The sequence below is a fragment of the Micromys minutus genome (genome assembly GCF_963924665.1).
Source record: "Micromys minutus genome assembly, chromosome: 22".
In the NCBI taxonomy this organism is placed as follows: domain Eukaryota; kingdom Metazoa; phylum Chordata; class Mammalia; order Rodentia; family Muridae; genus Micromys; species Micromys minutus.
Genome location: NC_137957.1, coordinates 22003162 through 22031059, shown reverse-complemented (window position 1 = coordinate 22031059; position 27898 = coordinate 22003162). Strand labels below are relative to the sequence as shown.

General features: G+C 39.1%; 1 protein-coding gene across 3 annotated transcripts; it reads left to right on the top strand.

Annotated features, from left to right (window-relative positions):
- The first annotated feature begins 3247 nt into the window (after window positions 1-3247).
- Window positions 3248-26617, top strand: NAP1L1 (nucleosome assembly protein 1 like 1). 3 transcript variants are annotated; one of them, XM_080935521.1, is made up of 15 exons: window positions 3248-3353; window positions 10316-10352; window positions 14573-14658; window positions 15700-15802; window positions 19052-19193; window positions 19411-19491; window positions 20098-20226; window positions 20981-21052; window positions 21658-21797; window positions 22103-22248; window positions 22340-22359; window positions 22843-22965; window positions 23403-23432; window positions 23911-23961; window positions 24605-26617. In XM_080935521.1, exons 2-15 carry the CDS (start codon window positions 10336-10338, stop codon window positions 24638-24640), a joined length of 1176 nt encoding a protein of 391 aa, XP_080791647.1. In that variant the 5' UTR covers window positions 3248-3353; window positions 10316-10335; the 3' UTR covers window positions 24641-26617. The 3 variants fall into 3 exon arrangements, with proteins under 3 accessions (XP_080791647.1, XP_080791649.1, XP_080791648.1); XM_080935522.1 differs by lacking the exon at window positions 3248-3353 and adding an exon at window positions 9745-9832; XM_080935523.1 differs by lacking the exons at window positions 14573-14658; window positions 15700-15802.
- Window positions 26618-27898: the final 1281 nt, after the last annotated feature.

The window sequence follows — 27898 nt, the reverse complement described above, 5'->3', positions numbered from 1 at the left end:
TGTTGTTTTTAATCTACATCTACAAAAATCTCAAAAGAAACAGAACACTTGAAAAGGAATATTGCAGAGTCAAGCAAATTGAAGAGATTGGAACATCAAGGCCAAGCTTAGCACATCCTTTTACTCTCTTTCCTCCAGGAGCAGAAGAAAGTAGATCTCCGTGAGTTCAAGACCTAATTCCTGCAACTATTCCTGATCCTCTTTTGTGAAACCGTTTTCCCACCTGGGCTAAGAACCACAGTGACACCTGTAGGTTTTGCTTCCAAGTCGGGGGTTATCTATGATCTTTTTGAATGACCCTTCACCCACACTCCTGTTAGTAACCACAGGGAGAAAACAACAACAGCAAAACACTGCTTCACCAAATTGGACTTTGGTGCAATCATTGCCTTGGTTTGTTCTGAGTTCCCTTTCTGGAGTCAGTAGGTGGTGTTGATGGTGATGGTGGTGGTGATGGTGGTGGTAGTGGTGGTAGTGATGGTAGTGATGATGGTGGTGGTGATGGTGATGATGATGGTGGTGGTGGTGATGATGGTGTTCTTGTTGTTGTTGGTGGTCATGATGTTGTATGTCCCCAGAAAAATCCATCACACCATTCCTCAGTTCAGTTGTCCGATTGCTCTGTATTATTGTTTACTTAGTCTACGATTGGGCACACTTTAGTATTCCCACACACAACTCATAAGTAAATCTATGGATCACAATAGTATGGTAGCCTTTCCCTTCCAGCTCTGTTTCTCAGCTTGATTTTTTTCAGTGTCTATCTGATTCTAATCCCCCATCTCACTCACCCTCCCCTTCTCTCACTCCCAGTGTTAGTAACTAAGATCCTACGAATACATCACAGTATCCTTGTTTATTTACTGAAGTCAACAGGGCCACTGCTGTTAATTGGCTAGTGTGCTTTTTGCATGTGGGCAGATCCAGACACTAAGGTAGCTTCTCCGAGTTAACATTCTACTCTTGGAATACTATGGAAGCCAGAGATTGTTTTCAGGGTCAATTCCCCATGTCTTCTCTCACACGGGAAGCACTCCCACTGTACAGTAGAACTGTTAGCACACCGGTCTCTCTGGAAATGAACTCCTAAAGCCATAGACCTACATCCTATGCATTTAACTGGAGAGACTCTACGTTTAGGCTCTGTTGCTAAGCTACCTGCAAAGGAAGTCTGGCTTTGCCTCCAATGGTCTGTGTCCTGAGACAGAACTTTGATCAGTGTGAACTTACATCTTTTCATCTGCTTTATAGACAGGGTAAGAACACACCATTTTTCTATCCAAAACAAACGAAAGTCTCACATCTGAAGTACCCCAACAGGAGAGCACACGGAAGCATATCTATCTAGCTAGAGAAATGGCCTAATTGTACTCAGGTTAGACAGTAAGAAGGAAAAACTGCAAGCCCCTGAGATAGCTCAGTGTATAAAGGTGCTTAACACCAACGAAGCCTGACGACCTCAGTGCGACCCCTGGGACAGCATAGCAGGAGAGAGCTGACGCCTTCAAGTTGTCTTCCGACTTGGACACCTACTTAGTGAGCAGGTGTACACTCAAGGGAACACACATACATGTAAATAAGTGTGTTTGGTTCTGGTTTTGTTTGTTTTGTCTTTGGTAACGAAGCGTTGGTTGCTGTATGTGAGGACAGCAGATAGGGTTAGAGGCATTTTGATGTTTCAAGGAAATTAATATTTAGATGTCCCGGGACCTTTCCTTTAAAGGAAAAAAAAAAAAGCCTGAAGATTCCAAAAGCTTTGTTCAACTTTAAGGTGGGGTCTCCCTATGTAGCCAGGCTGCACAAGAATTCAAAATCCTCCTGTCTTTATCTCTAGAGTTCTGGCTTAACTGGTGTGTGACACACCACACTTCACTTTTCCCCCAGAGAACTTTGTGTGCATTCCAGATACTGATAGTTATCTTGCTGGAAATTAGCAGTGTTTTTTTTTTTTTTCCTCTACAGAGCCTTAAGTATTCCATGCTGGCCTGGAACTCTCTATGACCCTAAATTACTTATCCATGTGGCTCCAGCTCTGCAGGGCTGCAACTCCAGAAAAATGATGCTGTGTGTGGGTGAGGAGATGCTGCGGTAGGCACTCTTCACCAAGTGAGCTATGTCCAAAGGCCTCACAGAATAGTTGTTCTTTCACTAAAAGAATAATATCGCATAGCCTTTCATATGCACACACTACCCAGCTCCTCCATGCCCAATTTCACAACGGATAGCCAGATTCTCCTGTCGGTCTGTATTTCCAATGTTACCCTATCCTCCGATGTGTATTGTCTGGAAGACTCCAGTGAGGGCTTGTGGGAGAATAGGAATGTAAAATGTAGACAGTGTATTATAGACAGATGAGCTTTCCACCATAAAGGGTGTGTGGAAGGACAGACCACACTGGGAGCACAGCTGTTTTATTTGTAGATCTCTGCGTTCTGACACGTACTCACAGAGAAACATTTAAAATTTAGTACAATGGGCTTCACAGTGTGGCCCTATCTAAAAAAACAAACCCCAAAGCACAAAAGACAAAGGTTTGACAGTACAGGTAATTCGTAGTCATTTCAAAAATAGTCACAAGATTTCATAAGCTTACGGGTTTATTTATTTATTTTTTTTCAGGAAGATGAAAAATTGATACGCTGATTATTTTCATTTTAAAGCAGTAAGAATATGCAAAATACGTTCTTGCTTCCATCAAATGAGCTAAGGCAGAAATGAAGGGTTGCATATCAGGTAAACATGATGTGGTACACCCTGCAAGGTGTAGAGACACCCTGAGCAAAACAGGCCGAAGATGCTGCTGGAGTGGTCACAAGGAAAGAGCTGTAGTTCTTGGCCAGGGTGGGAAAATGGTTTCAGAGGAGAGTAGGTAGAAAGGAATGTAGGGATAGGCCTGGATGCGGATGAGAATCCCAGCCAGGATACTGCAAGCCTGACAGTAGGCTGCAAGTCCCTAACCCGAGGGGCAAGAAGAACCAGGGGCGGGACCAATGGGTCGTAGACTGTGGAATTGGGATTTCCACCCTTGCACAGAGGGAAGAAGCCAGCAGAAGACCGCCAGTGGCGGGAAGCCTAAGTTGCTGGGGGAAGAAGGACGGCTCTGTTACCAGGCAACAAGGCCCGGGCCCGCCTCCCACTCCCGTTGCTAGGCAACCCCGAGGCGAGGGGGAGGGCGTTGGGAGCAGCCCTACGTGCTGACGCTAATTGTATATGAGCGCGAGCGGCGGGCTCTTGGGTCTTTTTTAGCGCCATCTGCTCGCGGCGCCGCCTCCTGCTCCTCCCGCCGCCGCCGCCCTGAGTCACTGCCTGCGCAGCTCCGGCCGCCCGGCTCCGCGTCCGAGCCTCCTGGAACGGTAACGGCTGGGATCGGGAAGGGCCGGGGAGCGGGGCCTGCGAGGTGTTGGGCGGAGGCCGAGGGTAAACGCTCCCGAGGGGCCGTGCGGCCTGAGGGACCCCCGGGGAGCGCCGGCGGCTGCGGGGCGCGCGGGACGGCGAGGCCGAGGGAGATCGGAGGCCACGCCGTGGGGCGCCCGGCCGCCTCAGCCGCGGTGTACCCCACCACGAGGGGATCCCCGCGAGGCAGGCCGCGGGGATGGGGGACCATGGAAGGAACGGTGGCCGCGAGTTCCGTCCTCAGGGAGGGGCTGCGCAGGCCGCGGCCTCCGCGCGCCGGAGCCCGGGCACGTGGGGACCGCGCCACGGGCGGCCGGAGACCCCTGCCGGGGCCCATCCGACCTCCATCGGAGTCCAAGGAAGAGGGGTCGCCACGAGTACCAGCCCCCCCGACGGTCTCACAGGCTCCCCCCGGTCTTCCTGGAGGAGCATGTGCGAGCGGATGGGAGGATGGAGGGGCGAGCAGCCTCTACCGCCAGGGTTTTAAGGGGTTAACACGTGCAAAGCGTTCAGCTTGGCTTTTTTTTTTTTTTTTTTTTAACAAAAGATTTGTTTTGTGTCTCACAGGTACAGTTAGAACCTCGATGGGTACCGTGGCCTGGGTTTATTTGTGTGGAAAGATTTCATCCTAGTCTCCTTAAACCTCCAGATGGTTCTGAGCCGAAAAATGAGAAGGGCTGGCTTGTTGGGGGTGGGAGGGGGTTCGAGTTTAATAGGCCAACAGTGTAGTTCTTCCCTTCGGGAAGCCCCCAGAATTCAAACTAGGGATGAAGTGGAAGAACCATGAGGTGGAACAAGGCGTTAATATATACTGACCAAGCTCAGTGCGCCACATTTCTGTAAAGAGCCCAGGAGAAGCCTTGGAGAGAGGGCGGAGACAGGTCCTGATGGGAGGGCAGGACTTCTCAGATTCAAAGGATGCACCAGGCACACAGCCTAGCTGTCTCCTGACTCCCAGCACCTCTAATTTCAGGAGGGCCAACATAAAGTTTGCCATTTTTGAAATTAGATGCCATCAAAAGATTATTTTCAAACTTGATATTCAAATAATACTTTGGATTAGGGGAGTGCCTAAAATTTAATATATTTTAAAACTATAAGTAAATGGAATTTTCAGTGGTCTTGGGGAATTCTTATCTCTCAAACTTGTTTACGGTATACATCCCAGATTTAAACTGTATAACTACTTTAATTCTAAGTCTGGATTGGAGGGATTTAATTTAGCTTTAGTAGGGACTTAGACATCTGTCATAAAATCTTGACTTAATAGATGTTCTTTTCAAGCCAACCTTTATATTATTAAATATTAAATAGAAGCTAACAATGCCTAATGTCAACAAGGAAAGTTTTGTCATGTTTATCTTTTGTAAAATACTTGTCCTTTTTTGTTTTTAACCTTTGGCCCTATAATTGATAATACTAATTGTGGCACCTGACTTGTCCTTTCATGAGATTAAAAATAACACTCTTGGCAAAGTAGTGTCTAAAATTCTATATTTGTTATCTTATTTGCTTGCTAGTATTGGCTTCAGGTGTCCTAAGCCAGTACAGGAAAGGGGCTAAAAAGGATTCTGACGGTGTCAAAATACATTACTTATATTGTTCAAAGTTCTCAAAGAATTATAAAATCTTATTTTCTAGAAATGAGTGATCATTCTACTCACTCTAAAACTAAACCTATTCTGACCTATATCTCATACCATAAGCAGGTAAGCTATTTACTTGTCTGGGTGTGAAGTGTTAAGCTGTAAGGATTGGGAAGAAAGTTGGAAAAGAGTAAGGTAATTATGATTTGCTTTACAGGAAAACTGTTAGAATTGCTTAAACTTAATTCAGCCTAGTTTCATCCAAGTAGCACGTTTTTGTGCATGTTAGAGGTAAGGTCCTGGGAGTGGCTGCCCTACACCTGCTTTTAGACCACTGGACTAAGTTACTGGGTTCACAGGAACTATTACACCCTGGGTTAGCAACTCATTGGTAAAACTGTACAATTTGTACTTTTTGACTTAAAAAATTTCACATTTTTATTTATTTTTTTTTAAAGTGGAAAAGGAGATAGAACTTTCTTAGAATGAATAAAAAAATACTGCAGGGGCTGGAGAGCTGGCTTAAAGGTTAAGAGCTCTCACTGGCTCTTCCAGAGGACCTGGGTTCAATTTCCAGCACCCACATGGCAGCTCACAGTTGTAACTCTGGTCCGAGGTTATCCAACACCCACATGGTGTACAGACATAGTTGTAAGCAAAACAAAGGTTATAAAATTTTTTTGAAGAGTGATACTACAGGGGAACAAATCGTTAAGTCACAGTGATTACTGAGGCTTTAGTTATGACAGGTTGTCTGATGTAGCTCTGTTGCCCTGGAACTGTTGTAGACAAGGCTGCCCTTGAATTTGGAGATTCTTCCATTTCTGAAGTGCTTAGAGTAAAGGCACAGCATTGTTTAAATTCCACATGAATTGTTTATTCAGTACTGTCAGATAGATAGCATTAGCTCTTTCCTTTTGAAGGGTCTCACTATATAGCTTAGGTAGTTCTAATATTTTGACTAGAAAACAAGTGAATATGGTAAAAAGCTTATTTACCATATTTTTCAGTGAAGACTTGGGTTGGTTTTATTTATATTAAAGCTTGTATTTTGTATGTGAGTGCCTACATGTCTGTACCATGTGCATACTTGTTACCTGTAAAGCTTAGGTGTGTGGGCCTTTCGGATTGGAGTTTCAGGCAATTGTGAGTTTCCAAGTGAGTACCTAGATACGGCTTCAAGTTGTGCAGGGAAAACAAGTGTTCTTGAACATTAAGCTATCTCTAACCCCTTTATATTGAGTTCTAAAGGATGGTGTTTGACTTGGAGTGCTGGACATCAGTGTGAAGTTCATACCTGCTTATGGATAAATTATAGTGAGTGAGGGCTTTGGCCAAATGCTAGTCCTTTGTACGTGCTGTTGAGTTGGGTAATAAGTACTCAGGGTGTGGAGATCGGAAGGTAGTCTCTTCAAGTAGTCCGTTTTGCTTGGGAGTTTAATACATGGTCAGTTGTGACTTGACTTGATATCACTAGAATGGAAAAGTGAGTGTTTAAAACAGTGCTGTTTAAACTGTTGAATTGGAGCCAGATTTTGTGCTGAGCCCTGAATTAGTGATTTTGTTCCAAAAGAACAGCCACATCTGAAATTCTTGGGATGAAATGAAGTATGGGAGAAAGAAAGGTCACGGCATTGAGTTTACTGGTTTTTTTTATTATAAAATGATGCTTCATCATGCAGTCACTATTCTTCTAAAGAGGAAAATTTTATCTGCTGATAGATATCTCAGGGAAAATTTCCAGAAAATGATGTGTCAGAAGTAAGCAGTTGATTAGTGGATGCTGGGATATAAACTGATCAGTGTTTTGTGAAGTCAGGTGTTTTGTGGCATCTTTTCTACTTTTGTGGCAGATTTTACTTAATTCAGATTAATTGATTTAAGGAAATTTAGAGACCAGCATCCTTTCCCATTGAGATGGTCTGTATACCCTTGGGATCCAAACTGAACCTTTTCTATCATAATGGTCTTGAATCCCCCCCCCCCCCCATGGTAATACTGTTTGGTTAGGGTTGTATTTTATTTTACCACTCTAATGGTGGTGGGACTATTATTTAGCTGGATAGTGTAGCATGCACCTGTAGTTCAGCACTGGGGTATCTGAGGCAGGAGATCACTTAAGCTTAGCAGTTTGAGTACATCTCTAGCAATATAATGGGTGGTACCATAAGTAAAGAAATATTTAGATACACAGCCAACTCTGTCCCAAGTGGACTATTAACCTGAAGTTGCTTGCCTTCTAGTTAAAGCTGTATGTAAGAAAATATTTCTAATGAGATTTTTTCTGCTTCCAATTAGCTGCTTCACCTTCATTTAATTTTCATTTTTAAAGGCGATTTTGGTTGCAGATGTCTAAAACCATCGGTTAATATACCCAGTTAACCATTGGTTAATAATACATCAAGCATGTGTACCATCTGTGGCAGTGCTTTGCCTTTTTACTGCTGTCTCAGTTGTTTCTCTTTACCAGAAGAGTAGTTGTTGGGTTCCTTTAAACTGTGGACTGGTGTCTTTCATCCCTTTAGACTTCCTTAATGTTTGTTCTGTTCTTTGTACTTAGAATTTGTGTTCAGTCTCAGATTTTGTAATATTCTAAATCTCTTTAGTATTTTCTCAGGCCTGCCTTGCTTGCAGTGTGACTTCCAGCTTTGAACTTAATCCATTCCTCAGCAGAACCTAATGTTTATTGTTAAGCCAACCTATTTAGCTTGATGTCATTATTTTTCTGTAAGTTCTACTTAGTTATTCCCTAAAATTTCATATGTTTATCATAGATGGTTGTTTGGTTGTAAAGGGTGTTTTCTTCCTTCAACTCCCTTTACTCGCAGTTCCACTTAGTTATTTCCTAAATTTATTATCTTTATCATAGATGGTTGTCTTGTAGAGTTTTCTTCAGCTCCCTTCCCTTTACTCTCTTCCTCTCTAAGATCAAACTCAGACCTTTTGAATGTTGGGGGGAAAGTCTTTGAATTAAATATTTAAGCTTTTGTAGTATGGCTAGGTTTTTGCTTTTATGACTTTGAGGCTTGGGAAGAAGGTGCTGTGCAAGTGCCTGTGAATACATTGTCAGAGTCCACTAAGCTATAGCTTAAGTTTAGGGGACGGAATAGTGGATGAATTTGGGCTATTTGTCCAGGAGAAATGGTTTATTTGGGGCCGGGGCATAGTAGTTGGGATTTCTGCTTAGTTTGGTAGGGTTGCTGAAAAGGTTTTATGGGGCTGGGAATTGAACCCTAGGCATTGCACATAGTAGGGAAACTGAGTTGCCTCCCTGAGGGTGCCCAGGATTTTGATAGCCCAGGGCTATTAAAACTGAGTTTCCATTCTTGACTGGGTGACACACACACACACACACACACACACACACACACACACACGTAATCTCATTTAAAGAGGAACTATGAAACATCCACAGCCATCCTGGCTCTGAACTGAGTTCTAGGCCAGTCCTAGAATCAGTGCTGTGTGAGGTGCTGTCTCAGCACAGGGAGCTATTGAAATGCCGAAGGTTTAGTCACTGGGACAATGGGTTCTGTGACCCCCATCCATGCTTGTGCCAGCTCAGCTCCTCCCCACTAAGTGAGGCTTTTTGTTTTGGTTTTTGGTTCTTTGTTTGTTTTTTTATCTGATAATGGCAGTTGGTTGACCTTTGGGCAGAAGTATCTTCCAAAGACCTGAGCTTTGGCCTAAGGATTTCTTAACTGTTTTGCTAAGGCTTCTGTGCTTTCACAATGTTAAAACATTTTATTCTGTATTTTTGATTTTCAGAAGTGATTTGCTTAGTCTGCTGTTATTAATCTGGGTGGAAAGTTTTTTGTTTTTTTTTTATATAAGTGATGAGAATACTGTTTTTACATGTGTCTCTATGCATGATCTCTTCCTGGAAACTGAGGCTTACTGAGTTCATTAAGATGAATGGCTAGTGCCCCCAGGATCTGCCTGTCTTGGCTCCTTCCCTTGTGATAGGATTCATTGCAGTCCTGTCCATACAGGGTATTCCTTACTCAGTGATGAGGGGCAGAGCTCAGATTCCTAGCACCCATGGGTAGTTAGTTATAACTCCAGGTGCCCCTCTTCTGGTTTCCTGCACACTTAAAAACAGATAGCTGTATAATACATCATATGTTAAAAACACATATCTGTATAATACACCATATGACGCTGTGTTTTTTTAGTTCTTGTTAATACTGTGGGGGCAGAAATCATAAATGCTGCTTCTAGGCTTCAATTCTAAGGCTTTTCATGTTCTTTCTCACCATTTTTCTGGTGATACTGCATAGCTGTTTTGGTGGCTGGGCTGAGTCTTAGTGCAGGGAAGCCATGTTCCAGAGGCTTGAAAGTATACCATAAGGGAAGGCTGCTGATCCGAGCCACCTTTATTATGATGGTCACATGACTGAGAACTGACTGTATGCTGAAGCTGCTATACTCAAACCCTGCTTCAGTAGACTTTAGAAGCTTCCAGATGCTAAGAGAAACCTAAAAGGGTGGCTGCAATAGGTTTTTAGACCAAGTCTTCTCATTAGCTTAGGCTGGCTTCCATCTCTGAATGCATTAGCTGTTCCTAAGTACTGGGGCCAGTTTTCATAAAATAGCTGAAAGAACTGATAGTTAGACAATGCTGGAGCTATTAAAGACTGACTCCAAGAGTCATAGAAAGGGCAGTTAAAGTTTTGCTTTTTGAAATGAATTTGAGTTAAATAAATTAATGGTTTGGGCTGGCAAGGTGACTTACTCTAAGTAAATTGTCTGCTTCCAAGCCTGATGACCTCAGACTCATCTCCAGGACCCATGGAAAGTCAAAACCGGCTTCTGTAAATTGTCCTTTGAACACCTCACATGGTGCACACACGGTAAATAAATGTCATTTTAAAATACAGTGTTAAACAAAGTGGGTAGTGTGGTAGCACATAGCTCTAGTCCCAGCCTGGGGAAGCAGGGACAGACAAGTCTCTGGGTTGAGGCTAGCCTGGTCTGTGTAATGAGTTTCAAACCAGACAGGGTTACATGAAGAAAACCTGTCTTTTAGAATCTTTTTCTAAGAAGCAAAGTAAAAACTGACTTCTCACTATCATTAAAATATTTGAATAAAGATTGCTGATGTATGAATCTATTAAATGTGGTTTCTTTTGTCTATATGGAATTATGAAACCTAGCCTGTGAAAATTGTCTTCTTTTGTATAAAAGGCTGTTCCATTATTTTTTTCTTAACACTTGTGACTTTTAAAGAGAATAAAAGAGTGACTAGATTGAGTCAATAAAACACTGCATCTAGTCACTTTATATTCTCTTTGAAGCAACTCATGATTTTTAACACTGTTCTTTTTTTCTCTTAGATATTTGGAGTTCTTACAAGATGGCAGATGTTGACAAGTAAGTGGGGACCTCGGTCCTTTTTCAGATACTTTGTTGTGATGTAGTTAATGGGACAGATTGTAGATAATAGAAATGGATGGTTAGGGGCTTTACCTTTGGTACCCACTATACTATTAAGTTGGGTAGAATATCTACTCTAAATATAAAATACATTATATAATCATTCAAATAGAGTCAACCACCCCCTGGCAATGGGCAAAGAGACACCTTGTTGATGGTGTTGTTCTTATATCAGTCAGGGGCAGAGCAGAGGGCAGTCCTTTGTTCATCCTAGCTTGATGCCTGGCTTGGTGGCCAAAGCTATTTCATGCCTAGGACACAGTACCACCCCTCCCCAAACAGCCAAGTCTGCCTTTAATCCTAGTACTTGAAAGGCAGACACAGGTAGATTTCTGGGAGTTTGGAAGCTAGCCTGGTCTACATAGTGAGTTCCAGGACATCCAGAGCTACATAGTGAGACCCTATCTCTATACAGAAAGGGAAAAATATCGTTTGTCAGTATGTATTAGAAAAGTACTGAGCATGGTCATAGATCGTGAATACATGGGAGAATTTTCAACATGTATATAATTCTCTACGTGCTCTTCTTAACACTGATGTGTGTAAACTTGTAAAAGTGAAGTAGCAACAGTGTACATACAGAGTGGAAAATGACCCCTCTCAGTTGTAATCTTAGTTGTATTATAACTCACTTCTTTGCTTTTCTTTTGAATTTTAATGTTGGCTTGGGGAGGGTGGGGGCAGTGCTGGGAATAGAACCACTTGCTAGGTAAGTTCTCTGTCACTGAGCTGTCTCTAGCTGAGTGGATTTTGAAGAACTGAGTAGGAAGCACTGACTTAAAGCAGTGTTGGCTTTTAGTGGCTTAAACTTAAGGTTCTACAAAGGTTTGTTCTGATGGCTTGGAACATAGGTGTAAGCATGTTTCATATAGTGTATCAGGTGGCTGGATGTCACACAGGATTATGGTCTGGGAGTGGGATAGGCTGACATTCTTACCATTAAAATACAACATTAAGATCCTCAGTGGCTTTTTAGATATAAGGGCATGGAGTTGGTAGAGGAATGGGAACTTTACCTTAAGGTCAACAAATGCGTTTTTAATACATGCATGCTCTCTTTGGAGGAGGACAAGAAAGTTCTTTACTCTGACATAGCATGACTGAAGGCTTTTACTGTTTATGCTTGATAGTTAAGGTATAGAAAAATTCTAATGAATATTTCTATTCTGAATTTTGAAGGCACTGCTAACCACTTTGCCTCCAGTATGATACTGAAATTCAAAGCCACAGTTCTCTGATCACTTATTCATTCTGCTTTTTTTAAGTTTCAGTAATTTGGCTTTAGATTTTAAAATGTCTAGTTTTGTCTAACTTTTCACTTGAAACTAGCCTTATAGTAGTGGACCCTTTGCAGCCAACTTAGGTGGCTTTCAGTTGTGCTTTGTCCATTGGCCCGTATCTTCTGCAGCTCTTGTTAGATGCTGTGTGATCCCCTTCTCCCCTGGCCAGCTTTTCATCTTTGTCTCTTTGTTCTTCCCTCTTGCTGGACAGATTTGTAGAAGCTTTTCTGTTGTGTTTTCAAATCTGTAGCTTTAGTTCTCTCTTGCTCTTTGTCTCTCTTTCTGGTTTTATCGATTGTCCTGTCTTTTGAGTGTTTCTTTCCTATTTAGTCTTATTTACTCTTAAGTTTTCTTTTTTTGTTTTCGACTTACTTAATTTGTAATAGGCTTTCCTAATGAGGTAGGGTCATCTGCTTGTTAAAATTACTGTTGAGGGATTCGGATGAGAGCATTTAGGAGACATTAACAGTAGTTGATGAGGAAGTAAGGCTTGGTAGAGGGTCTCATTACTGTGGGACTCTGGGGTAGGCTCAGAAGTGCGTGCTATCAGAACTCCCCAGTGTCAGAGTAGTTTTCGGGTGAATGAGCGGTGCCTACCAGTGTTGTGGGAATCGGCTTGGGAGAAGGCAGCTAGGGAAGCCTTAAGCGTTCCGTTTCTTTTAATATATATTTTATACACACACACACACACTAGTCATAGTAGGAACTCAATGTCTCCTTCCTCAGGCCAAGTTGTGAGTTCCATTTCCACAATAGGAACAAACTGCCATGTTTCTGAGAGGACTTAGGGATTAAATTACTTAGTATTTAGATAGAAGTGTCATTACTTACATTAACTTTAACTGTCCTTCATGCTTGCCCTTCACATTTCCTACTTGGATTTCAGTTCTTCTAGTAAAGTTGATTGTTGCTTATGTTTTCTGGCTTCACAATTTTGCTGTTCTCCTTTCCTTGACATTTAATCTTTTAACTATTTTAAATAACACTTCAATATTTTCTTGTTTTGTTTTTAAATTGATTTTTTAAAGTTTAATGTATGAGTGCTCTATCTGCATGTACACCTGCATGCCAGAAGAGGGCATCAATCCCATATAAATGGTTGTGAGCTACCATGTGGTTGCTGTGAATTGAGCTCTTAACCTCTGGAAGAGCTGAGTCATCTCTAGTGCCCTGATTTTAGATGTATTAAACTAGATACAGTTAAGTCATCTTAACTTAGTAGCCATCATTTCATAAACAATTAGAAAAACTGTAAATTGATTATAACAGTTTGATTGCTCTCCCCTGCTACTTAATTTTAATGGCAGTTAAGCCTGAGAGAAGTGATTCTTCAAAGAACCAGGAGACTTAGAAATGCTGAGGGAGTGTTCCAGGCATTTTGAGCCTTAAAACTACTCAAGTAGCTATCTCAACTATTTTGATACTGTGCATTATGTCTAATACTAAATTTGTAGTACTTTAGAAAGAGAAGTAGGCTAGATTTGACCTTTTGATAATAGCTTGTAAGACTTTTTAAAGACCTAAGATAGAATTGTTCAGTAAAGATTTAAAGATACTAAAGGAGCAACTAATGCATGCAACCTCTGGCTCTATGTGTGTGCCCAGAAGACCTTAAGGAGTCAAAGAACCTGAGTTTCTAGGACCATAGAGTACATTTAGACACAAAAGCAATTATATTTTTAATCCAGATGTTAAATGAGGCCCATGTTTGTCTATAGTCCCAGTAAGTACTCTAGAAATGGAGGCTAGGAAATAGTTGGCCTTGTAGGGTGCCCTGTTTGTTACACATGGTAAAACCTTGTCAAGAAAACAAACAAAACCCAAAGGGAATCTGTCCTTAATATCATACTGTCTAGTGCTAGATGGAATCTCATGTAGGCAAAGTACATTTGGCTGATTCTCCAAGATGATGAGAAAGATGTTACCTTTCACCTAATGGAACCATTCTAGTTAAACGTTAAGCAAGATGTTAGGTCAAAGATCTTAATATTTCTTCAACTTTACTGTGACATTTTAAAAAAATGTCCAGAGATAGTAGTCCTATAAGTAGTCATAACCATTAATAATAACAGGGTGTTTTTGGGTTTTGTTTATTTGGTGTTTTGAGACATGGTTTCTCTGTGTAGCCCTGGTTGTTCTGCTCTGTAGACTACTAGGCTGGCCTCAGAATCACAGAGATCCACTTGCCTTTGCCTCCTGACCACTAGCCAAGATCCTCTGTTTTAAAACTAACATCTTCATTCTTAGATTTAGTTATTTAACATTTTCAGGGATAGCTCATGGTTCAATGTGGCTGCTGACGCTGTAGTTGTCGTATGCAGAATGGAAAGTTATCTACCATTTTACAAGGATTCTTAAAGTTTTAAATTATTTGTTGTATACCATCTCAAAGCAACAAGCCAGGGTTGCATGGTAACACATTCTTTCAAAAACAAATAGGACAGAAGAACTCAATAACTCAGTGCTGAAAATCAGGCCAGGTAGTGTAAACAGCACTTAGGAAGGTCAAGGTAGGAGACTCAGACGTTGAAGCCTAGCTTCATCTTACATGGAACAAATGTATAAAACCAGCAGCAAGTAAAATATCGTCGTCAAGCCTCTGGTCCTAGTTACAAAGAGGCTGGGTATTTTGCTGCCCTATTGAGATGAAAGCTCTTTGACACAAGAATGTAGTCTTTGGAGAGGAGCGAAGGAGGTCACAAACAGCTGTAAAGCTCCAAGTCCATACACTGTTGTTGGCTGGATGGTTTGAAGTGTAGAATCACTGGATCTCTGTTCTCTGAAAGAAGCATTTATTTGGCTAGTCAGTACAAGTTTCTCTAATCTTGTTTTGTAATTCATACATTTAAACTATGGTGTGATGCTATGACATTGTAGCAAAGAACAGTCTGAACTTGATCAAGATTTGGAAGATGTTGAAGAAGTAGAAGAGGAAGAAACGGGTGAAGAAACAAAAATCAAAGGTATTCTTTTAAAATTACTTCAGGAGCCAGCGAGTTCTGGCATTTAGAGGAGATTAATGAGAACATTTCCCCTTTGCTGAACATCTGTCCATTGTCCTCCATCTCCTGACTGTTCCTTGAGTTGAGTAACGAGGATAGAGGTAGCAGTAAGCAAGGGAGATGGGAATGTGCGGCTACTCAGCCTTTCCCCACTACTGCTGGAGTTAGAGTATCTGGCTGTGTTCACTATTGTGTAGAAAGTATTGTATGTGTGTGTCCTAAAAAGTATGCCCTCTTAAACACCAAAAGGGCACTTGATAATGCACACAGCAATAATTTGCACAAGAAGTAGTACTGTTGGAATTGATGTGGTCCAAGAGTATCAAGGTAACCAGGTGACTCACTTTCATTTTAGCCAGATGGATTTTAATTGTGAAACCAGAGTTCCTAATTGATGGTGCTAAAGGCCTATTTATAATTGTATATCATTTAGTTACTAAACTATTATTAAAAGCTAATTGGTCTCCAAGAATATAACTGAAAATTTATAAATTCAGCTTATTTAAATTAAAAATAATTATAAAAAGTGACTGGTTACTTTTTGGCTTTAGTACATACAGCCTTTGACTATTTTTGCTACTAAGTTAATATGCAGGAAAGGGAGACATTATATATAAAATTTTATGTTATAATCTCTTATATGTGTACATAAAGTAAAGGCACATTTTATTAAGCATCAAACAACATCCATATAACCCCTTTTTCTCTGGTGCACTTAGTTTTCTGGTAAGTGTTGGACTGCCTTCAGATTATACCTGGATGAAGTGCTGGGCTTCCCCAAGATGAAAGGTGGATGAGATTCAAAATAACAAATAGAAAAGATTGTGTTCATTAAGCTTATGAGAAAGGCCTAGAAAGACCCACTGAATTAGAGATCTTCTCATCAGACTAGCATTTATGGGTCTGTTGGGAAGACTTCATGATTGGATTGTCAGTGGGAAAGAAACAAAGCCGAAACCATGTTATAAATCCGTCTTTCAATACCCCCTTTCTTTTTAAAAGCACGTCAGCTAACTGTTCAGATGATGCAGAATCCTCAGATTCTTGCAGCTCTTCAGGAAAGACTTGATGGTCTGGTAGACACACCAACAGGATACATTGAAAGGTACAAGATCTTTTTTTTTTTCCCTACCTTCTTTATTTATCTTTCTATTTATCTGTGTGATCCTGGGAAAGCTAATGTCTCTTAGTATCTAGTATAATTGGGGGAGTTAGGGAAACTGATTAGATTGGGTCTTGACTTGCTTGGTTCAGTCAGGTCTGTAGAAAGTGTATTAGCCATCTCTGTGATTGGTTTAGAAGTTTGTCAGAAATGTACAGAATTAGAAATACAAATTTCTTAAATATAGATCACTTCTTGTATTTTAAGGGTTAGAATTCCTCCACTTTCCCTGCTTACTGGGAATGTTTCCTGGTTCTGTGTCTTCTGTCTTAGCACTTTTTTCTTTAATAGGACTGTCAGGACAGATGTACTGGATGGATGTACATCATTTTGAATATTCTCTTAGAGAACTATAATGGTTTCTTTGAGCTGTTTGGTAGAATTGCTAGTTAGGCCAATAGACTTTACCTGTACCAATCTTGTAGCAAGATTCCTGCAAGTGCTGGGTATTTGGTGTGAAGGTGGCTTTATTCCCGTGTATACCAGAAGTTGGCATCTAGCTTGTGTAGACTTTTTTCCTTGTAAACTAGTCTAGAAGATGGTGTGATCTTGTTTTACTTGTTACTTTTTGGCAGCCACTACCCTCTGCCATTTCTTCCTGACATTACTTTCATTTCATTAGAATATTTTATGGAAATAATTGCATACTCATTTTCATCGTAGCATTATAAAAATATGGAGTCTTTGAGTAAACACACATACTTAAGTTTTATATTAGCAAAATGGCTAGCTTGTTTTTCAAATTGCTTAGGAAGTCTTAGCTCCTACGTTCTTGTGGCTAGTTCTTAGCATTTCCTTTTAAATTTAGGTGTTTCATTCCTTAAGCCCAACTTTGTACTTGGTATAGATAAACATTCCTTCCTGTTTTTCAGTAAGTTCTTAAAAACTATTAGTTGAACTATTCCTTTTTTCTTTCTATTCAATATTTAGATACTGTGGCTTCATAGTATGTGCTAATAGCTAAGGGTGAGTTGCTTCCACTCAACTCTAGACAGTTTCCATGGTGATCAAGACATGATTCTGTTGTTTTTGGTCACATTTGACCTTTCAGTAGATATGTCAGACAGGGTATTTTCTTTCATATTGTCTTATGTGTAAACAATCATGAGTCTAACCTGCCTCAGCCTTTATGTTACATGTTTGATACTAGTTACATTCAAGTTCATGGATTGACAAGAGTCTTATCTTACCGTCATCTTGTCTGTGCATCTGTATTCACAGCACATGCAGTCTGTGGTATTCTTGTTAGAATATTGGTTCCATTCATTTCTGTATAGTTTGCATGTAAAATTCCTGTTTTGAATATTTTTTTATATTGTATTTCTGCTATACAAAGAATTGGTGTGTTTTTCTTTAAAAAAATAGTGTATCCAGTAGCATTGCTAAAATTATTAGCATAATTCTAGTCTTGGCCAGCCTGGAACTTGCTATGTAGACAAAGCTGACTTAGAATTCTCAGAAATGTTGCCTTTGCCTCCCAAGTACTGGGAGTAAAGGGTTGTATTATCATCAAGCCTGGCTAACAATTTTATTTTAAAATCTAATTTGGTTTGTCCAAGTTTTCTTTTTGTGTTAGTTTTGGGTTGCCATATTCTAAACAAGCCTATAAGTTAGGTTTTAAATAGGCAGTTGTCTTGATCTTACTAATGTTTCTTAGCACTTTTATTCCTCTCCCCTCAGAAAGGGTTTCTCTAGCGCTTGCCATCCTGTAAGTCAACTCTGTAGACCAGGCTGGCCTGGAACTCGGATCTGCCTGCCTCCTCCCAAGTGCTGGGATTAAAGGTGTGCTCAGTGACTAAGCTCTTAACTTTACCTTGGACTTCTTTTGCATTTCCTGCTGCTCTCCCATATTTCTGGCTGATTGTGTACTTAGCTTTGTCTCTTAAGTTTAATCTGTCCTTCATGGCCTTCAAATTCTTATTTTTTTGTGTATGTGCATTTGTATGTACTTGCCCAGGGAGGCTAGGAAAGAACAGCAGGTTCTAGAAGTTACAGGTTAGTGAGCAATCCACTGTGGGTGCAGGGACATGCCAGAGTAGCGCTCTCTGTCACTGAGCCTTTGCTTCAGCCCCTTGGTTTTGTAGCATTTGTAAATACTGACTGGGGGTGGGTAGATTAAGAGTTAAACTATTTGATACTCTTGTGGTATAAGCCTGATGCCTGAATTTAATGCATGGAACCTATACAGAAGTGGAGAGAACCTTTACACTTCTCAGTATGGCCATTTGACCTATGCACAGCGCCCCCAACTGGGCAGTAATAGTAAAAACTAAGTTCAGAGCAGGGGCCCCTGATGGTAATAATTCTAGTGTGATCGTGCTGTGTAAGCTGTCTAGATTTCCGTGAAATAACTGTTGGTTTGGTCTGGAAGTTTCTAGCATAGGTTCCAGTTCTTACTGTAGGCTAGTTAAGTTTTAAATGTATGGTGTGTATATGTACTTATGCCTTTTATTGTAGATTCTTTGGCCATATTTTTTCTAACATTAAGATGCATATTCAACTTTCACAATTTGAATATTTTTATTTGGTATTAAAAATTAAAGCATTAAGTTACTTAAAAAAAAGAGTGTTGCGCCTTCATGAACATAGTGTATACATAAGAGAGCTTTGGATTCTCTGGGTCTGGAGTTGCTGGTGGTTTGCAAGCTCCATGTGGGTGCTAGGAATTGGGGTCTTTTACAAAAGCACAAGTGCTCTTAGCCATTGAGCCATCTTACCAGCCCAAGCTTCTTAATTAACTTCGTGGGATTGTTTTGAGACATGAAGTCCGTTTGATCAGGCCTCAGGCTCACTATGTAGCTTCTTGGCACTTTCTCCTGTCTCTACAGATTCTGGGGAATCCAACTTAAGTTGTGAGGCCTATGTAAGAAATATTTAAAAAAACAAAAACAATAAAACACTGATCTTATAGAGAACCAATAACAGTGGAGTTCCTTAATTTTAACTACTTCAGTGTTTAGAAAAAATTCAACCTGGATTAAGGGTATTCCTTGTTTTTACAAAGTAGTTTGGGTATTTTTCTCCTATTGATTCATGCTACCTGCTTTTATATTGAAAGGATCTTATGTATATTGAATTTTAGTTTTTTTAAATTCCTTGCTTCAACTCAGAAACTTAACCACTTATGTTTCTATCTTAATGTATGCAAAGTCTGACCTTTGTTTTTCTATATGATTTTATATGATTTTGCAGCTTGCCTAAGGTAGTCAAAAGACGAGTGAATGCTCTCAAGAATCTGCAAGTTAAATGTGCACAGATAGAAGCCAAATTCTATGAGGAAGTTCATGATCTTGAGAGAAAGTATGCTGTTCTCTATCAGCCTTTATTTGATAAGGTAATGAGTTATACTATTTTCTAAGCTAACTCAGGGAAACAAGCTTGCAGGAGGCTTGATAATTAGATGAAATATATCTCAATGGAATGGATATTGGAGGTATATGTGAAAGCATCAGCAATTATTAAAAGTTTTATCTATTAATAAAACAGAAACCAGTGGTTTCAAGTTTTGATTTTATGTTCTTACATAAGCTCTTTTTTTTTTTTAATTTTAGCGATTTGAGATCATTAATGCAATTTATGAACCCACAGAAGAAGAATGTGAATGGAAACCAGATGAGGAAGATGAAGTTTCGGTTAGTAGTTTCCTGTATTTTAGGTGATAGGAACATGGGCGGTTTTTAGAAGAAGTACATTTATCTGTTGTGTGGGATTAGATAGAGAACTTTGAAAGTGCTGAGATCTACAGTGTTCTTAGACCTAGGAAATTTGCTTCAGTGTGGATAGCACAGATGGCAGGGCTACTTTTGTATGGGGTTTTTCAAGCTTCTCATGGAGTTTGCTTTGACCTTTTGATGTCTGGTGAGAGAGAACCATTTTCAAGTGAAAAGCTTTCCAGTGAGTGGCTGCCCACAGGGAGCAATGACAACTGTGAGGGAAGGCTGCCTCTGCAGGGTATAGTCAGGGTTATTTTGGTTAAGGATCTGAGGCCAAACATTGGACTAGTTTATGTTTGCTGTGGTTAAAAGTCTTATTGACTTTATTCTGCTTTTTAAAATGTTCCAAAAAGCTTTGTGATGTGGGTGGTGGTTCTTCGTAGGTGGTTCTGAGAGCACTGATTGCTGTGGAGTAGACGTATGAGTGAGTGACAGCAGAGTTTGCACAGTGAAGCTGGAAGGCTGATTGAGCTGAGAGTGTCAGAGACCTGTATGTGTAGTCATTGTGTTGATACTGTCTTCAAGGAGGAGCTGAAAGAAAAGGCCAAGATTGAAGATGAGAAAAAGGATGAAGAGAAAGAAGACCCTAAAGGAATTCCAGAATTTTGGTTGACAGTTTTTAAGAATGTTGATTTGCTCAGTGATATGGTTCAGGTAATTTACAAAAACCAACAATTTTCCTAAAAGAAGCTTTTTGATATTTAAATATCTGTGATTCCCTCATGGCTTACTTATGGTTTTATACAAAGACAGTTCAGTTTTGTTTAAAATATTTTAAAGTCCTTAATGAATTGTTATCTTTGATCATTATTAGTTGGTTAAGTACATTGTTTTTCTGTGCTCAGTATCAAGGTAGGGTGTTTAATTTGTATTACACTAAAACTTTTCAGTGTGAAACTTGTTACTCCAGGGGGAATTTGCATCTTAAACTATAAAGCTATTTATCGCACTTATAATGTCTTGATCCCTTAGTTGCCTTCTTTGGGAACTGTCTCTGTGGTTCCTGAGCCATTGCTGTCTGTAGTACTGGAGCCATGGTTAGTGACCGCTGGAGTTCCCAGTGGCAAAGGACTGATCTCAGTGATGAGTGGCAATGCAATTTTGCTTTGCCAAAGTAGAGAAAGAACAAACAGCTTAAAACCACAGCAGATAATCAGGAAATATTTTAAAATAAACAATAGCCTTTGTTAATTAGATTTTTGTATTTTTCAGACTGGTCAGTCAGTGTGCTGGAAAAGCACAATATGAACTCGCTTCAGTGTGAAACTTCTGGTAAAGAAGTTGCAGGGTTCATAGTTACTATATAAAACTGTAACAAAAACTGCCTATAGTCACTAGTTTTTATGTCATAATAGAACATTGACCCTAAAACGCCAAATTAAATGCTAATTGTTACTTTAAATTAAAGGAACACGATGAACCGATTCTGAAGCACTTGAAAGATATTAAAGTGAAGTTTTCAGATGCTGGCCAGCCTATGGTAAAAGAAGTTTTAAATATTTAACTTTGTAGTACATTGTTAAAAATAAGTTTTAAGCATGACATTTAAGAGTTTTGTTGGAGTATGGGAGTACAGCTGACACTCTTAAGTATGTGCATGCTTGGTTTTGGTGCTTGTGATTCTGTACTTCATCTTTTTTCTGTGGGATTTAAGCTTAGACTAGTAGATAAAATATAGCCTGCTAATGACTCCAGGCAAATGGTGCTTGAGGGCCTGAAGGAGGAGAGAGATCAGCTAATAACCCATTTTATGCCACCTATGGGCAGGCAGTGCCACTAATTCAGGATCACTGTCTTAAAGTCAAGTCATTTCAAGGTTGAGATGAGGGTGTAGCTTCTTATCCAAGAACTGTCTGTTGGCCCATGGAAAGAGTAGGCACTTGGTCCTTTAGGTTTACCTGACCTAAATGATAATTTAGGGTTGAAACCATAGGGTTTCTTCTGCATCCCTGTTACATTGTATTGCAGAGTGAGGAAAAGAGCATTAGACTTTGATATGCTTATAAAAAAACCACAGGCCAAACTGTTTACTAATGCACTGAAATTTCCCGTTTAAGAACTTAACTCACTGTTGTTTTCTTTTAGAGTTTTATCCTAGAATTTCACTTTGAACCCAATGAACATTTCACAAATGAAGTGCTAACAAAGACTTACAGGATGAGGTCAGAACCGGATGATTCTGATCCGTTTTCTTTTGATGGACCAGAAATTATGGGTTGTACAGGGTGAGTTAATTGTACTAATGTGTTTTGTGTTTAATTGTAGGTAGAACTTTCCGTACCCTTTATGTATCCTGTTGGGTTTGTACATAGCCAGACATTTTTTTAGTTTATTCCATTTTCCTCTGGGTCTGACTAACGTTCATTTTTGGGAAGGAATACACTATTTACTTTGTATCATGTTAATGCTATTGTAAAGTTAAAAGCTTTGTTTAGAAAATATCCTCTAAAAATTTAATTTGACATGTAAACACTTGGTAAAAATATAAATCACATGTTAAAATGTCAAAAAATATATTTTGTTTTCTAAGGTGCCAGATAGATTGGAAAAAAGGAAAGAATGTTACTTTGAAAACCATTAAGAAGAAGCAGAAGCACAAGGGACGTGGGACAGTTCGTACTGTGACTAAAACAGTTTCCAATGATTCTTTCTTTAATTTTTTTGCTCCCCCTGAAGGTAAGTCGTGACTGGTGCTTCAGTTTAGTTGGTTGTTGATATTATACTGTAAGCTTGCTTAGTTTGATTTGAATTTCTTTTAATTTTGCAGTTCCTGAGAATGGAGACCTGGTAAGTTGAGTTGTTAAAAGACTCACTGTGGCATTTGCTGGTGTTGACCTCAGATCCACCTGCCTTTCCTTCCCCAGGCACTGGGATTAAAGGCCTGTCCTACCATTGCTTGCTAAAGACTCGGTATTATTTATGTGTTGAGTCCTCTTGAACGGGAGTTAATGGGCAGTTTGTTCTCTGCTTTTGTGGGTGCTCTGAACTGAATCCTAGCTCTTCTGCACGAGCAGACAATGTTGTTAAATCTGAGCCAACTTGCCAGCCATATTTTTGTTATTTCCAAAGAATGCTCTAGTGTACAAAGTTATGAAATAAAGTCTATTTACTACAATTTTTTTTGGTGTATATGCTGGCCTGCTAACTTATTTTTGGTATTAATTACATGCAAAGTTAACGTGTTAGGTGACTTACTTGGTAAATGGCAGGTAGGCAGAGTTGAAACTTTGACTCTCGCACACCAATTGACCTGGCAGTTGTCTTCACTAGGATGATGATGCTGAGGCGATCCTGGCTGCAGACTTTGAAATTGGCCACTTTTTACGTGAACGTATAATCCCAAGATCAGTGTTATACTTCACCGGAGAAGCTATTGAGGATGATGACGATGATGTGAGTACATTTAAATCCCGTCATTTGGTGAGGGTACCATAGTCAGAATTAATAAGAGGCTAGATTTTCTGTTTCATAAAGTAGGACATAGATTCATAATGAAGCTAATTCTTTGGATAACTTTTCTCAATTTTGAAGAAGTTTCTTTAGGATGTTTGGATTCATTTACAATTTGTTTTTCTGTTAGAATATTCTGCATTGGTGAAATATATTTCATTTTGTCCTCATTGTCATGAAACAACTAGAACTCGATTGCTCATGGCAACATTTATGTAGGTATAAAGAGGCCGCAAGGCAGTCTTAGAGAAATGCTTTCCCTGGAGCTAGCATAGAGCTTGGTGACTTTACAGAGTTGATAGCATTTAATACTTATGGGTGTTACTAATTCATGCGCACTGATTTGTTATTCACTCAAACTTCTGCTTGTCTCTTTTCAGTATGACGAAGAAGGTGAAGAAGCTGATGAGGTAATGTTTACCAAATGAGCAAATAATTCACTGTATAACACATTGAGGAGGAGCGAATTGAGTGATTAATGTATTGCTTTGCATAATCATTCTGTGATTTGGGATAAATTTTGGAAACTGATTTTAGAATTCTACAGCCAAACAATGTATGTATAAGGTTTCAATAAATAAATTGCAAAACTCAGCAACATTTTTTTTTTTTATTTCAAATAATTTTGTTCTGCTGCAGGGTTATCAGCTCTTTGAAGAAGTCAAAAGCTGCAGTAAATCTTTTCAATAAAAGCTGTCTGGATGTCTCAAGTTGTGTTGGGAAATTTTTCATATTAGAAGCTTTCAAATTAAATTGCATTATCAACAAACCTGTAATCATGAAAATCTGTTGACCCATAGAGTAACTTGTATAAAATTTCCATACATTATGAGCCAGTGTTTTCTAGTATGTACCTACTTCATGGATACATTTTGAACTTTAATATAGGAAGGGGAAGAAGAAGGAGATGAGGAAAACGATCCAGACTATGACCCAAAGGTGAGCAAAACCTGTGCTGGTGTTCTTTGTGTACCTTATGCTAAAGTGGGAATAGAGGAGGTGCTCTTTAATTGCTCACTGGGCATTTGGCCTTTAAATTTAAACCTTATTGCTTAGATTGTTTCCATGGGAAGAAAGGAAAGTTATAGTTACTTACTAAAGGAAATCTGGATGCAGGAATGCTTAGAACTTTGGATTCTCCAACTACTAAAATGATTTGATTCCTAAAGGTCCCAGCTTATATTTTTTTTTAATTTTTAATTTTTTAAATTTTCTCCTGCAAAGTATATAATAATAATTTCCTGGACTCACCCGAAACCATTTCCTTTATTGTGAAACACCATGGAGACAAATGAACTAATCAAGCAGAAGGGAAGCAGAGAATAAGATATTTGATATAAGTTAGTGTTGCAGCTACATACAAACAGACAAAAATTGACAATTCCAATACAATTGTTATTTTAAGGCTATAGATTATCTCAGGAATGTATACTTCAGTGACTTTGAACATTAATTTGTCACTATCCCATATTTTTTGTCTTCACTGTTACTTTTACAAGACATTTGGGTAATTAAAATAATTGTTTGAAAAATGCATCACAATCAGTCGAAGGTAGATTGACTTGTTGTTTTCCTTTAACAGAAGGATCAAAACCCAGCCGAGTGCAAGCAGCAGTGAGCAGCCAGGCCTTGAGGACGGCCGCCCTGCAATAGCCTAACATGACTCAGTTACTTACGGCCCGGTGGTTTCGTGTTCTCTTGGTAGAATCAGCAAGTTTTTAAGGGAAAGGAATTTGATGTTTTAAAGACCAGTTTGTTCTACCTAGCATCCTAACTCTAGCTCTGTCAGATACGTTAATGCACATCCTCTAATGCATGTTCATTTCTTGCTGCAGTTTGGTTCTTCTGGATTATTTTCATCATGTAGCTATTGAGTACAATTATGAAAACCAACTGTTGAACATACTTGGAGTAGCTGTTTCTTTCCTAAAGAACCAAAGCTGTTTTCAGCTGGTAGAACAGGTTGAGGTCTGCCCGCATTGGCTGTGCTTTCCGCTATGTTTAGACGGATACACAAGGCACAACATATTTGAGAAAGGAAAATTGTGGTTAAGAATTTCCAGTAAGATCAAACTTAATAACTGAGATTATTAAGGTCTTTTTATGTTTTTGATGATATAACAAAACTCACGCTTATAAAGCAAGGTGAACAAACCCTAGGTTCTCTTCAGATGTTAATTGATAGTATTTAATGTACTTTGAAAATTAACCTCCATTAATTAAATAGTTTCTTTGTGGTAGGGCCTACCTTCTGCTTTCCTGGAAAAGATGAATATACATCATTTGAACCTATTTTGAGTTTTTCTGTTGTTTGTTTGCCTTATTTTGTTTTTATAGCCTAAAATAAAAATATGACACAGTTTTAGCTCTTACGGGATGCTGTCTCAGTTTGTACCGATTTAGGCTATTGCAGAGGGTTAGTTGGAATTCAGGGGTGCCTAGTTTTCTATATTGAACAACATTACAGGAGGCAATACGCATGTGCTTTTAAAAAGGTGATGTGCTGTCCTTTGAACAGAAAGGTGAAATTGCACTTGTTAGAACTGAATACCTTTTGACTATTCTGTCCTCAGTGCTGAGGATGAGGAGTGTCATGAGCCCTGCTGTTTACTGTGCATCACTAAGGTGGGTGGTACTGTTGGTTCAACTACCTCAGCTCTGATAGGGCATATTGGGGTAAATCTCACAAACTCTAAGTCTTACAAAATGCTCAAAAAATTGGGCCTCTATACCACAAGTGTGATATTCAGCATTATATTCACACCAAGCTTTGATGACTAAACTGGAGAATGAAGTTTAAACACTTCTATCTACATCTGAGCTTGTGGCTCCTATTTTAGTGGGGATGAATGAAAGTAGTATATGCTTTTAAGAGATTGAAGGCTTTGGGGTTTTTCGAGTTAGCTTTTTACTCCCCTTCAGATATTTCAAGTGACCACATTGTAATAAATTCTAAGGTGGTAATGAGGCAGGGGAGGGTGGCATTACGTTTTAGACCATTAGAGCCACATTTAAAATACCTCAGGCTAATTACTGTTCACTTTGAGGGAAGGAATAGATTTTGACAGGGTATATTAATTGGATTGTACTTGGAGAAAAGTTCCTGCTGTTATTAAAATTTACATTGAGGAAAAGTCTTTTTGAAGGTGATAGTTCTTTTTGTGAGATTTTAGTATTAAGCTCTTAGAATGTGAACACATTCTTTAGCAACATCTTCCTGAGATTTTTAACTACTGGAAATCCTTAACCAATTAATTATATTTTCTTTATCTTGAAAATGCTTTGGTTGCTTTTTCTTAGATGGTTTGTGCTATTTTCTGTAATCATAGTTCATCTAAACACAGCCTATTTTCTTGAAGTTTGTAACCTAAAGATTCAGTGAATTTACAGACTAGCACAGTCTTCCTTCTGTAGGAGTAGCTGTTGCCAAAGTGAAGAGGTAGCTGGCTCTTGTATAATGGGAAAGTGCTGTGTGGAGCTTCAGGGGTCAGTGTTTATTATGACATCTGTCAGTCCCCAAATGGTTCTATTCTCTAGAAGTCTGAAATATGTAATCTGAAATCCTTAATAAAATTGGATCTAATTTTATAAAATACACTGGTGATATTTGAAGTTTTTACAATTATACATAACATCGGAGAAGGGAGAGCTGCTGATTCTGTGCTTACAATTCATTTAGTCTTAGCATGTTAAGTCTGGTGTGATGAGAAGAAGGGGACCCATGGTCTACAAACATTTCATTGTCGGCAAACATTACAGTTCTGAATTTGCACTCATTTTTTATGATGTTCATGTGGTGTCAAGTTTATTTTCCTCTTAAACTATGGAAAACCCTGCACAGTTTTTTGTGTTTTTGAAGGAAATTACTTTAGGCTCATTGGTATGAGGGTGTCAGATCCTTTAGCGCTTGTGAGTTTCTATAAGCGTGCTAGGGATTGGACCTGGGTCATTTGGAAGAATAGACCTCTGAGCCCTTTCTCCACATGCATGCATGTGTGCACATACAGTTTTTTAAACACAACCCCCTGAAAGTAATTTTGCCAGTCCGTCTAATCGGCAGGTGACCAGGCTGTTATCACACAATTTATTGTTTACAACCGGTCTACAAAGGTCTGTTTTGATATGGTGAGTTTGCAAAGGAAAAATGGTTATTTACCTTGTTTTGAACTAGTTCACAAAATCACATGAGGAGATATGAGCTTTGGTCTTTGTTCTGTGTTTAATGACAGTGGTTGGTGTTTCATAAAAGTCTTGGTTAGAGAAAAATTTCTTACATCCGTGTTTGTAACTACAGTTTATGGGTTTATCTGAGTTACAGGCTATAACCCATTACAACTTACAAAACAGTGCTTTTTAGAACTATCTTGCTGTGCAGTAGTATGAAATCTAATAACCACATACTTGATTTCAAGGTCTTTATTGTTTAGTCTAATGTGAGTTTTAGGCTTAATTTTTAACTTTAAATTAAAACAAATGTTGACTCAGATATACAGAATACATAGTTTAGAAGAAGCCTAATTAGGGAGTTGGGAAAATACAAATGTCCCAAACATATTTTTTTAAATCTGCATTGTATATTTCCTTAGTAATTAAAAACTCAATTTTAAAAAATGTTAGGTAATTTAAACTATTAAGTCTCTAAAGTAAATATGTATCTGGCAGTGGCAAAATTAGAGATGGTCTGCTGGTTTATAAACTCAAACATTAACTGGATTAAAAACAAGTTTTTGGATTAATGTCTATCACATGATTTTTGAGAAATGGAAACACTGCTCCCCCCCATATTTTAACATACTGTGTAGGCTGTTGTCAGCTTGACATCTTACTGTAGTTTCAGGTTTCTCATCTTTCAAGAAGTTGACATGTTTTGATTCAA